Source organism: Triturus cristatus, chromosome 1_2 (genome assembly GCF_964204655.1).
Source record: "Triturus cristatus chromosome 1_2, aTriCri1.1, whole genome shotgun sequence".
Taxonomy (NCBI): domain Eukaryota; kingdom Metazoa; phylum Chordata; class Amphibia; order Caudata; family Salamandridae; genus Triturus; species Triturus cristatus.
The window spans coordinates 41,731,949-41,745,815 of NC_140580.1; the positions used below are offsets into that span (position 1 = coordinate 41,731,949).

The window sequence follows — 13,867 nt, forward strand, 5'->3', positions numbered from 1 at the left end:
TTAACAAATGGTGGATAACCAACCCTACTTTCACTCCAAATCGGGGGGCGATGCAGAGAGTTCAATTATTACACCTCCTCCATGGGGGGGCGACTATGTTTACTCTTCCCCTGGCCATGAAGGTGGTAATAAAGGCTTGGCATAATACGATGAAGTTGCTGGGTTTGTGGGAGAGACTTTCGGGGATGACAGCTCTACTCCCCCAGGTGACTCAACTCAAGGGACACCGACAATGGAATATGATCGGGATAACCAAGCTAGGGGTTGTCAGGCAGGGAGCGACCTTGAAGTCCTTTGCCATGTTGCAGGTGGCGTTTGACCTCTACCATAGTTCATTTTTATGTACCTCCATTAGCTTCATGCCCAGATGCCTTATGTGGGGGACTTTTCGGGCTGCTAGATTTCAATCAACTGAAGGCTAAAATACTGGTGGATGATCTCTGAGAGCATAACATCTTTCAAATTATTTGATCACTGATGATTTACACACCTAATTATTTCCCCTAGGTATGGGATGCATGGGAGGCTGACCTGGGGCCTCTAACAGATCATGACTGAAGAGAGTTAGGGGTGGCAGAACAATTCCAACTTATTCAGTTGCACTATCTTCACTGCACATGCTATATGAGATACAGTTATGGCGAGAGGGGTTGTGACCTCTTCATGCTGCCTGCATTGTTTAGAGGACTGGGGTGTCCTGCTACCTATCGTGTCGAGTAGTAGGGTCTGGGCCCCCTCCTGGGAGTGGGTTCTTTCAACAATAAGTGACGTCTTGGGCTGACGGCATATTCGGCAGGACCCAAGGATGGCCATTTTACACACAATGAGTCTAGATCAGGAGTACTCACAAACTTTCTCTTGGGGGCCAAATTTACAGTGTGGTTTGTGGCCGAGGGCCGCACCTTGGGGGCAGGGTCATTGGGGGAGGGGGCGGAGCTAGAGCAACAAAAAATAAAACTGTGACCATGAGGTGGAACATAGGTCCCTGCAGCGGACGCCTTCGTCCACTGAGCCACCGGACCCGGCATACGCATATCTCTCTCTCTCCCTCTCTCTATCTCCCTCCCTCCCTCCTCTGTCTCCCTCCCTACTCCGTCTCCCTCCGTCCTCCGTCTCCCTCCATCCTCCGTCTCCCTCCGTCCTCCGTCTCCCTCCCTCCTCCGTCTCCCTCCCTCTCCCTCCGTCTCCCTCCCTCCTCCGTCTCCCCCCCTCTCTCTCCGTCTTCCTCCCTCCTCCATCTCCCTCCCTCCTCCATCTCCCTCCCTCCTCCGTCTCCCTCCCTCTCTCCTTCTATCCGTCTCTCTCCCTCTCTGTCTCTCTCCCTCCCTCTCTGTCTCCCTCCCTCTCCCCGTCTCCCTCCCTCTCCCCGTCTCCCTCTCTCTCCCCGTCTCCCTCTCTCTCTCCATCTCCCTCTCTCTCTGTCGCCCTCCCTCTCCGTCTCCCTCTCCGTCTGTCTCTTTGCCTCTCTGTCAGTCTCTGCCTCTATCTGTCTGTCCCTGTCTCTGCCTATCTGTCTCTGTCTGTCCCTGTCACTGTTAGTCTCTATCTCTATCTGTCTCTGTCTGTTTCTGTCTCTCCCTACTGCCCTCTGTCACCCTCTGTCCCCTTACCCGACTCTCACACCCTGCTGTTCTCTTGTCATTCTTTGTCACCTCTCCCCCCCACCTGCCCCCCCCTCCCCTCCGCTTGTGTGGCAGCTGAGGCAGCTTCCCTTCCAGGGCACACACACAGCCCCACCCGAGTACTTCACAGGTCTTTAAGAGACCATTTGCATGATAACGAGGCGTTGGTGTATTTCACCTCAGCGCCCCAGCAGCTCCACTCGGACTATCGCTTGAATCCCCGGGCCCCCACAGGGCAGAGTCTGTGTTTGCTGACACTGTTGAAAAAAACAAAAAACACCGGTACGATGTCTGAAAGGTCCGCGGGCCGCCAAGAAAGGCTTGCCGGGCCGCTGGCGGCCCGCGGGCCGTACTATGAGTACCCCTGGTCTAGATGGTAGCTCTCGTGGCTGCAAACAGGGATATTTCTCAAAATTAGAAATGTAAATCACAATCCTCGCTGGAGGGTTGGAGGAAGGGTATGGGTCACTGCATGAGGATGGAGTGCCCAATATATACAGCAAAGGGTTGCCCACACACATTTTTGAGGATATGGATAGACTGGGCCTGATTTAGAGGGATTCTGAATGAACCCTGCCGGCACTCACCATGGAATTTGGACAAGGAAATGTAATCTTTTTCGGCCAACAGTGAATGTATATAACAAATGCAGAGGGGTGGGAAAGACACGGGAAAAGTGTTGACAGATGTGTGGCCGCAGATTGCATACTGATTGGGATGAGAACTATGTTTTGTCTATGTTTTAAGTCCTGGAGGAAACTCAATAAAATGTATTTTAAAAAAAAAGGTCAAAAACATTCCACATATGATTAAATAAAGATTTTAATTGACTACATTTAATGAAACTGTTCAGTTACATCGCATTTTGAACATAGAGGTCTATGGGTGTAATGAAAAGAGAGAAGGAGAGCTTTTGCCAGAGCGGAAGAGACTGACTAAGAGGGGAATAGCAAGTGAGCTGGGTGAAAGTGAAAGATGGACTGCTTTAAAGTTTATCAATTTTATTTTGTTAAATTTGCCCGCTACAACTGGATTTTCTCTCCTCTGCCAAAGCAATAGAGGTATATCTACCACATTTTGAGCTTTTCAACTTGGCAACAAACATTTCTTCACCAAAGTGCCTGCTTTTGCCATGGGAGAAGCCACTTAATGGAGAGAACATCTAGGTGACAATTAACCAATGATGGTTGCTGCTTGCAGAAGTTCCACCACCAAATGCTAGCCCTGAAATTGATCCTCAAAACATGGGTTCATTACTCACATGTCTGGTCTTCCTAACATGCTTGGGTGAGTGCTAGTGGCTGATGGACACCATGCTTACTTCCCCTAGCAGTCTTTCTACACCAGACTTGGTGGTGGACTACAGGTCCTAAATTAGCCATTTAAGTTGACTTAAACCTTTGTGGAGCCAGAGCCACCTCTTGTGGCGGATTTTTCCCACCTGTGAAACATTAAGCAGGGTTGTCAGACCTGAGGAGATCAGTATTGGTACTCCTGACACTGCCTTTGAAACCTGCAGTCTGAACTGATTATTAAGGCAGTGACAGGAAAGAAAGATAAAAGGGATTCAGATGAACCCTATTTACTTTCTGTATTCACCATTTGCATGTCTTTCCACTAGTCTCTCAGCAATAAACAGGAAGTTATTGTGGGAGTAATTGTGGTAGAATGGTACTCTTGATTTTAATAGTGGTCAAATAGTGTGTGATGTCACATTCTCCACCCCTGGCGTTTTGGTAAATCAAAGACTATGGTAAAGAAAAATAGGTGTAAAAAGGAGAGAGGAAAAAAGTGAGCTTCTATGTGAAAAACAGTCTTTCATAGTGCAGAGGCAAAGAAATAGGGAGAGGCTAAGGAACAGCAGTGACACAGTGGGCGAGACTACACAATAGTAGAAGATGCTCAATTAAAGAGATGATCAGGAGAGGGCAGTGATCCATTTTGTGCCTGAAACAGATCTGCCGCGGTTGAGCTGGTGAGCGCTCTTCTGCTTTACAGTTTGCATCTCAGGATCATCTGGTCCTTGGTGAGTGCCCACAACAAGCCCATGTCCTGTGACAGGTGTTGGAACTTATGGCTTTTGTACTGAAGCTGGGTCCAACATGTTCCAATCGGGTTGCTTGCACTTATCCCATTCCTAAAAAATATTTGAGAGGAATTTTATTGCGGATTTACAGCTGACACAGATTCTGATTTAAAAACATTGAAAGCTGCGAGATAGCATCTTTATTATTTTACTTTTTGTAGAGGGTTGTTACCCATCAGTAAAATTGCTGCTTTAGTCCAGTGAAGAGAACTGACACACTAAATAACATTTTCATGGTACACCGTGAGTGCTGAAATATCTTAAGGCACTTGGACTTCAGTGCCCTTAAAATGCAGTGGAAGGTGGGTGCTGTCAGATACAAGCATCCTTGGTTGTGCAGGTTATCACACATTACAATTCATTCCATACTGCCACGTGAGCCAAAATACTGAGGGGTTGTCCTATCCCTGAATCACAAATTAATTTCTGTGAAGACTTAGAAAGTATTCTTTTTAATTTTTCTTTTTTAATTGATGTTCAATTCCATAGGAGGAATAAAAGAAACAACCAGTCTAAAACATAACTGTTGTCGCACATAGTAATAGGCGCCCCACCCCCAACTCCCTATGGTCCTTGGAGTGTATACAAACTTAATATTCTGTACAGCATATCTGCAGTATCTCAGTATTATCTCATCCATGTCCCATACCTACGGTTTTATTTTTTCATTATTTTATCATTGTTTTGGGTATCACATCATCCCTGAGCCGATAGTGTGGTTATATCTATCCTGCCCCCTAGGTGTATATTGTCTGTGTGTCTTTATCCAGTAGGTCGAGCCCATATTATTTCCCCCAGCTGTCCTATATCCTGTCGAACCTTCTTGGGCAGCCTCTACCCTTGTATGTGACCCTTTCTGCAGCCATGTATATGCCCATTCCTGCCTTCCAATCGTGTATTGTCAGTGGGTCGGGTACCCAAATGCCTTGCTATATCTCTTTTCGCTACCACCATTCCTAATGTGCTGAGTATCACCTTCAGTCTGTCAATGTCCACATCGCTAGGAATCCCTAACAGTATAAGTTTCGGATCCATAGTAATGGTTGCCTGTATTACTTTTCTGAGTTTTCCTACGATCTCATACCAGTAGATCTGTATGACTGGGCAGTCCCATATTGTGTGGTAATAGTTTCCCCGATCTTGTCCACATCTAAGGCAGTTCAGGTTGTTAGCCCTCCCAATCCTGTTTGGTCTGACCCGGTCGTAGTAGGCTCTGTGAAGAATTTTATATTAGATAAGGCGTAGTCGTGTCTTTATTGCCACCTCCCTAGGGTGCATCAAAGGGTCTCCCAATCCAAATATGCCATGTCCCCCAGATCCTCTTCCCATGTGTTCCTAATTTTGCCTAGATTGTCCTGCATGTTGTTATTTAGGGTTTTGTATGCAACTGAGACTGCTTTAAGTATGACTTGTTCTTGTAGTAGCCTTCCCTCTAGTGGTGAACATTCCGGTAGGTTTGCCCCATTTATACCCTCCACTAGCCATGCATGTCTTAATTGGGCATAGTTGAGGAATTGGGGTGTTTGAAGTGTGAATTTGTTGCATAGAGAGGGGAAGGTTTTAAGGGTATCTTGGCCTATAATATCCCCTAATGTTGAGATCCCTATGTTGTCCCATTCCCTGAATCCCATTATTTTACCCATCTCCTTTAGCCAGTTTCCTTTCCATAGTGGCGTTGCCTTAGTACGTTTGTGAGCCCATCCCATTGTTTTGGATGATCTCCCCCATGCCTTCAGAGTGGTTTGTGTGGCTGGGAGCAGCCCCCTGACTCCCTTCCCTCCATAAAAATAGTGGAGGAATGTGTGTGGGGTCATTGTTCCTCGTTCCAACCTACATGTTGGGTGATCGCCTGCTGTATCTATTCAATCATTAATAGGAGTGGGATGCTCAGCCCAATAGTAGGCTTCCACATCTGGTAATGCCAGTCCTCCATTGTATTGTTTGCGCTGCAGTGTTCGTAGTGCAATCTGTGGGTGTTTCACCAGCCACAAAAACAAGCGCAGTTCAGCATCTATCTCTCGAAATATCGTGCGTGGAATCGGGTGGCAGACGTTCTGTAGTGTGTAGAGGAATTGTGGTAGGGTTTTCATTTTAAACATCATCGCCCGGCCCATTATCATGAGCGGCAGGTTCTTCCATCTCTGGGCATCTTCGTTGAATATTACATTGACGACATATGCTGCTCTCAGTGGTGAGAAATATGCCCAGATATGTGAACCCAGTGGTCGCTACCTGTAGATCTCTCGGAAGCGGTGGCCATTCTGTCATTGGGCGTGGGCTATATATCTGTGATTTGTGCCAATTGACCTTATATCCCGCGTGTTGTTCATATGTGTCTATTGTCTAGAAGAGGGTGGAAATCGTGGTGTCTGGACGTGTTATGAATAAGAGAACATCGTCCACGTAGAGGGAGATTTTCTCTTCTACGGTATCACCCGGGCTCCCCCTAAATCCCTGTATCTCCGAGCATTGTCTGATTCGGCAGGCCAGGATCTCCATTATCAGTGCAAATAGTACCGGGGATGGGGGCAGCCCTGCCTTGTCCCATGTGCAATGGGAAAATCTTGTGAAGTCACCCTGGGGGAGTTATATAATAGATACACCCATTTCCTCAACTTTGGTCCCAGCCCAAACTTGGTCAAAGCAGCCTCTAGAAAGGGTGAGTGCACAGCGTCAAACGTTTTCTCTGCATCTAGGGACAGAAGAATAGGAAGTGTGTCTCGATCCCTGGCTGCCATCATCCATTTATGGGTTCTACGGATGTTCCATCTAGTCGCTTGGCCGGGCACAAATCCTGATTGATCACAGTGGACTAATGTTGTTATAACAATGCATAGTCTTGTGGAAAGAATGTTCGCAGGTATTTTCACCTCAATATTGAGGAGGGAGATCGGGAGATAGGATTTGCATCTGTCTTTTGGTTTACCTGTGCTTAACCCTCTGGTAGCTTGGTACAAAAGCAGTCATGCTTAACTTAGAGTCAAAGTATTTATGCAGCACTTAAAGAGTAACAAAGTGTAAACGCAACTCAAGAAAAATCACACTCTAATTTAGAGGAATAGAGTTAATTTTAATAAATTATTTACACCAAAACTAAAACAATCTAATCAGTAGAAACAGAGTTATGGATTTTTAAAGTTTAAAGTGAAAAATAGCACTTAAAAGATCAAAGTGCGAACCCCAGACATCTAATCTCTCAAGACCAGGGCAAAGTTAAAATTTATGGTCGACCCTAATGGTGAGCTGTTCGGCTACACGACATGGACTGGGCTCTGGGTTCTGTCTCTTCTTACGTTAGGACTTTCAAGAAAAATGTCTGAGAAGGGAAAGTTCAGCGGGACAAGGCATCAGGGGCTGTCTGAGAAGGGGGCACCATTGTTGGGAAGCTGCTGGATGAAGTTACAGTGAAGATTTTTACGTTTGGACTTAGCCACTTTTATAGAAGTGGAAAATCTCCAGCGGATTGAAGCTGCAAGCGCTCTACGTGGCTGGATACCTATTTTGTGAGAAGCGCTGAACAGGATTTTCTGCTGAGGAGAAGAATGTAGCAGGAGCTAATTCAGGCCAACCAGAAATGCACCTTGGGCGGATCTGCGAGCGAGTAGTCTTTTTCTTCTCTCAGTTGTCAGTGTATGTTTTGGCAGAAACTCATAGGTTTCGGATGTGGGCTATCTGGGCACCTTTAGCACCACTTCCAAGGGTCCAGGACTGGAGGGAGCACCACTTGGAGTGACATGACTCACTTAGGCCTTGTCCAGGTGTGAGCTTAAGATCTTTGGAGCCTTTTCTGTCCCTGAGGCTTTGATGAGGAGGCCAGCCAACTAGACCTTGGAGTCACTATGTAAGTCTTGGGTTCCAGCAGGAAAGCACATCTCAAGCCATCCTCTAAGCACACAGAGCAGGCTTCAGGTGGCAGGGCAGCCCTCATGGTGCAGCAGGGTAGCCCTCTGAAGTACACAGCAGGCCACAGGCAGCAGGACAGTCCTCTGAGGGTCCTTCCGCAGGTCCAGAAGTGAAGTGAAGAGTGGGTCTGAGGGTCCTATTTTTATATTTATTGGTAGCTTTGAAGTGGAAGAAACATCTGGAGTTTTCCCCCTACTCAAGTGTCTGGAATTTTCTGCCTCCCAGACCTAGTCCCAGTGTGTCTGCAGTAACAGTAGGCTAATGTGAAATTATTTGTGTGTGAGCTGAGACAGTGTCTTTAAAGTGCAAGTAGGGCTGTGCACAGCTCAGCCCCCCATCCTGCATTCGGTGGCCTATTCTGCCAACACCCCGTCCTTCTATAGCATTACTGTTTGGAAGGAATACACAAGGGCCAACCACACCGAAGGTAGGACAAGAGAATGCCAACTTCCTAAAAATGGCATTTTCAGAATTGTGACTTAAAATCTGACTTTACCATTAACATGATTTTAAATAACAACTTTCTAGATACAACACGTGACATTTCTACCTGCTCCCAAATAAAAGTTATCACTTTTTAAGTGTGATAAGATAACCCAACATTATCCTATGGGAGAGGTAGGCCTCAAAGTAGTGAAAAATGAATTTGGGAGTTTTCTTCTACAAGGACATGTGAACCGTAAAAGTACATGTCCAGCTTTTTAATTACAATTCACCCGGGTCTTGTGGCTCTCTAGAGCTCACTTAGGGGTGACTTAAATATAATAAAAAGGGAGGCTTAGGCTTGGCAATGGGTTACTTTTGCCAAGTCGAATTAGAAGTTAAAAACTGCACATGTGCTGCAATGGCAGGCCTGAGACATGTTTTAAGAGGCTACTTAAGTAGGTGGCACAATGAGTGCTACAGGCCCACTAGTAGCATTTACTTTACCAGCCCTCGGTATATGGTATATCACTTTACTAGGGACTAAATTGCCAATAGGTGTAAGCCAATTTTATCATGTTTTAGGGAAGAGCACTTTAGAACTGGTTAGCAGTGGTAACGTGCACAGAGTCCTAGGGCCACAAAAACAGATTCAGGAAAAAAATAGGAGGGGAATAGGCAAAATGTTAGAGGGAAGACCACCCTAAGGCTGACATATCTAACACCCTGCTTTAGGGTAAGGCAACATCTTCAGCGACTAGGCTTGGGACTTGTTGGCTGCATGTGAAACCCTGACCCAGTCTTTAAATGCATGGCAACAAATATCACTGCCTAGCCATATAAGAACATCTACAGCAGGATTTAGTATCTTCAGAGTATTAACATTCCACATTCTCTGGAAGAATGCAAAATGTGGAGTGTTGGGGAACTTTTGTATGATGCCAACGAGATTGAAACTAGGCATGCTCTTAATGCCATCCAGAAGTCTAAGGCAGGCTGAAGAGGCTGAACAAAACATTTAAACAAACCATTTAGTATAGTGGGAAAAGTTGGAAAGTGGAAGGTATGAAATGGATTGAAGGTCACAACTCATAGTACCATGGATCGAGGAACACTAACTCCATGCTTTGTTCTGCATCAACTAATATTAGTAAGAATGTGGAAAATGGGAGTGAAGAGTGGGAGTAGTGGAAAAGTTGAAAGTGAGTAATGAATATGTGGATCATAAGAAAGCTGTTGGAAAATCAAATGCAGATGTGGGACATTTAGTGAGAGTCAAAGCTCTAGTAGGTCTTCTAAGTTCCGCAAACCTATGAGGATAGTAAAGATCTTTAGGAAGGCTGCTCAGATGGAAGATTCCCACATTTAGAATCTCAACAGAGTGGTAAAACACAAAGGTGGTGATCAAGAGGTTTTCTTGAGACAGTTCCTCAATGAAATGACAAGCATAGAAGACACTACGGATTTGAGAAGACGTGAGAAATATAAAGATTTTGTCATTATAAGTGATAATTGTACATTTTTTAACCTAGTATGGGTTTTAATGTTTAAATCTGTGTGGTTGTGATTTTTACCATGTTATTCATTATTAGTTGTATTGTTCATTTCATGGTTGCGGAAAGGGAGGTGTGTGGTATCTTCAGCAGTAATGTAACAGACCGCATTCTCTTGAAGAATGTATTGAAGTAAGTTTTATTAGTGTTAATTAATTAGAATCAAAACAATTAATTCTGAAATTTGTGGAGAATCAAATAGACTAGGCCCATTATGAATTTCAAAATGGAAAATCAATGGCAGATACTTGGTCTTATTTATGTTCATCCTTAACAAAAATTCCCAGCAACAGCCTCACCTAGGGGAATCCCCATTAAATCCACCTATAGCAGGTGGTACTCGCAGAACTCTATTTACAAAAGAAGGTTCGCAACAAAGTAGTAAGGGCAGTATATAAGCAAACACATCCAATCTCCAGTCCTGACAGAAAGCATTCTTTGAAATTTTGAGGAAAACATACAAACAGGAGAACTGGACGGCCAAAAGGGCTTACCGTTAGGAAATATGGTCAAGACTACATTATGCTTGAAAAACAAACATTATTCAAGCCTTTTGGAGAACAATTAACGATTTGGAGAACAGTTGCAGGAGGGCAAATTGTGCAAATATTTTAGAATCAAGCTGGGGCATTTTAATCTCTGGTTTGAATGGGGCCTGCACTGAAAAACGCACAGAAAAATCTTTCCCGTAGAATGTAATAACCACCTCATGCGACATAAACTATCACCATATGGGGAGTGAAAGTTCTTATAAAGAAAGGCTATTAACTAATAGGCACAATAAATGAGGAAATTATAACAATTAGAGAAGGAATTAGATCATATGGAGCACCCAGCCATAACGGTATCCCCAGTGCAGTTTTTAAAGCAACCCCTGAAGTGTGGGCAACAGTACTGACTCTGTTATTCGGAGAAGTAGTAGCAACAAAAGGGGTTCTAGAATCATGGCAAGGGAGTATTTTACATCCTATATATAAGAATGGCACTCCAGATAATCCAGCTAACTATAGGTTTATAGCAGATGTAGAGACGAAGGCCTTTGCATATTGTCTGCTTAAGACCTCAAAGAATGGGGAACATCATCAAATATTATAATTATACCAGTACATCAATCAGGATTCTGGAGTGGACAGTTAACAATTACAAATCTACTATTCCTCACACTGATGGCGGAGAGGACAATATATAAAATGCAGAAGTTATACATTTCCTTTGTCGATCTGAAAGCTGCTTTTGATTCTGTCCCTCGTAACTTGATATGGTGAAAGTTGGCAGCATGGGGAGTACCGCAGAAATGACTAGATATGATAATGCTCCTATATACAAACATTTGGGTCCAGGTAAAATTGTGGGACGGCAGTCATTTGACACGACGTTTTGAAACATCAATCAGTTTAAATCAAGGCTGCGTACTAGCACCATGTCTTTTTTTTATCTATTTAAGCTGATCTACCTCTCCAGCTGCAAAATATTAATGCTCATTCCCCTAATCTTTCAGGCTGTAACATAAAATACTTACAATATGCTAACAATAATACTAAGCCATACGCCAATAGTTTAACAATGGCTTATAACATCTTTTATTGTTTATCATTTTAAACCAATTACAAATGAATATAAAGAAAACCAAAAATCGTGTCAATAGATAGATCTAAATCACGAACACGAGAGTGGAAAGTTAGTGGAACAGTTATTGAGTCGGTGAAGTCTTATAAGTATCTAGGAATTACATTTGATGATAGAGTGTCTTTTAAACATCATTTTAATAATATAAAGGCAAAACAAGTTCACTTACATTCGCTTTTAGAACTCTGGGTGATAAGCTTCTATTCCCCAGCTATGAACACTTAGTAAAGATTATGAAGGCAAAGTTAATTCCTTCTTTGGCCTATGGATCAGTAAGCTTTCGAGGCAAGGACTTCAAACTCTTGGATGAATTACAAATGAAAGCTTTTAAATCTACTTTTAAGGTTCCGAGAAACATCGGTCATGCAGAAACCTGAACGAAATTTGGCCGGACCAGCCAAAATGTGGCAAGACAATCTGCATTTAAAAAAAGTTTATATTCTTTGTTTTTATCCAATCATGGCACCCTTGCAATCTGTGTTGGCAAGAACTTACAAAATATGATTTTACAAATGTTTGGAGAATTTATTTGACAGAGAGCTTACATACTTTTAATCTTCAGCCTTTTGAATAACTGGATGTAAGTAAAGCCCTAATTAGGCATCGCCTAACACACATCAACAAATGTATTATCTTTTATGCAGTAGAAAGAGGCCTTAGCAGCAAAAAAGCATGCCTGGAACATTATTAATACATTTGAGAAACTTGAGCTCCAACCCTATCTACGGGCTCATCTGCAACCGTATAAAAGGGACTTATTTCTTAAGTTAAGATGTGGCTGATATCCAACAAAGGACGGCACCCCTAAATGGATACAGCAATGGTCAGCAAACAGTTGCAGACTTTGCAGTTTCTCTAATGGACACAACAATGGTCAGCAAACAGTTGCAGACTTTGCAGTTTCTCTAATGGACACAACAATGGTCAGCAAACAGTTGCAGACTTTGCAGTTTCTCTAAAGCATCTTTACTGCATACAGTGTGTGCCTGCCCTCGATTACTCCATGTACGGCAAGATTACTCCATGTACGGCAAACTTTGCTGAAACCATTATTCATAGAACATGGAGTGAGAACATGTCGTCAAGCCATAACTCTCTGTCAATTTGTTTGACTGGCCAATCTACTAAGTTTATCCTTCTAGCTGGTACCATGCTGAATTCTGATTTAAAATCTATATAAATTGACACGGAGTGTAGTAAAAATGTTTTAAGATTTTTTTTGCAAAGTAATAATACATACTATGGTCCTATGGGCAGTCATTTACTCATTCTAAGCGCAGGCTTAATAATTATGTGTAGACACTGAGACACTTTACAGCTCATTCGCACAATAGTACATACTGAGTACAGTTTAGTTAAACTGTCTTTTGGTTCAATCCAATAACCACATGGTATGCTTATTGTGGTCAAGGGTCTACCGCTGTGATAAAGGTGTGCATATGTGGTATTAATGTCCCAGTATGGTATGTAAGTAATAAAGCATTTTTTGTTTAGTTGCATAGTGAGTAACTGTTAGGGAAATTCTAATGGCTCTAGTTAACTGACATATTTTAATTCCATATGATTAATGAACTGGGTTCTACACATGAGATCACTTTTGTAATGATTTGTATTAATCAAACAATAAATAATGTTACTTAATACAACTTAATAATATAAGATTCTGTATTAAAGCTAACCTAGTATCCCAAAGTGAGCAGGGAAAATGCATAATGATTAAGCTGCATGCAGCCTATTTGTCTGACGTAGTTGGCTTTTATTTCAAAGTGGAACCCATTCTTCTGCTATGCAACAATTGTCATCCACACATTGGGGCAAACCTAGTAGCCAACACTCCTGAGTGTGACTGACAACACCTATGTAAAACACTGAGGGGGATATTCTCAAGGACTTATCGCCAAGTTAGTGGCACTTTATCACAGCCAAAGTGGTGATAAAATTATCGAACCATTCACAAGCTGGTGCTAACAGCCGATAACACCAGTTTCCCTGCAATAGCCGCCGCAAAAATTATCGCCACAGATGATACCGGCAACTAACGCTAATGATATGCAGAGTAGGCGTTCCCATGCAAAAAGACTCTAAAACTCCACTTTGCAACATTCTCAACGAGCAGCCAAATCGGCGATAAGAACACAAAACATGCGATAAGGCGCGTTAGCAGCAGGGATTTAACACCTGCTCCGACCTGGTGTTAAGTCGGACGACACCCTGGACCATAAAGGGAGCCCAGCCCACAGCCACACCTGAAGAACAACAGATGCCATGGAGCTACTCATCATGCAGCTCGGAGCCTTGAGAGGGCCACAACACCCGCCGCCACCACCCCCAGGCTCACCACCCCCTCACGGATCCCCCCGCCCTCCTCCTCCAGACTACCACAGAGGCAGCACAGACAAAGACAGCGGACCTTCAGAAAACGCACCAGCCTCACAGACTTAACACCAGAGGATGTCATTGCCCACTACAGGCACAAAAGGACAACCATCCTACGCATCCTGACCATCATTGCCCACAGGATGATGGTTCCAACACATCGGACAACCAACATCCCTCCGCAGACAAAGCTGCTGGCTCTGCTACACATGTTGGCCTCTGGGACCTTCCAACCAACAACTGCCAGAGTCGGAGGAGTCTCACAGCCAGCCCTATCC

The 13,867-nt window shown here is 43.8% G+C and overlaps 1 protein-coding gene across 1 annotated transcript in view; it reads right to left on the bottom strand.

Annotated features, from left to right (window-relative positions):
- Positions 1-2,442: 2,442 nt before the first annotated feature.
- The window catches only part of LOC146866711 (fish-egg lectin-like), a 68,385-nt gene continuing 56,960 nt past the window's right edge, over positions 2,443-13,867 (bottom strand). Inside the window, exon 4 of the mRNA XM_085600635.1 lies at positions 2,443-3,759. Coding sequence (XP_085456761.1) covers positions 3,615-3,759 — 145 coding nt within the window. The 3' untranslated portion in view covers positions 2,443-3,614. The remainder of the gene's footprint in view (positions 3,760-13,867) is intronic.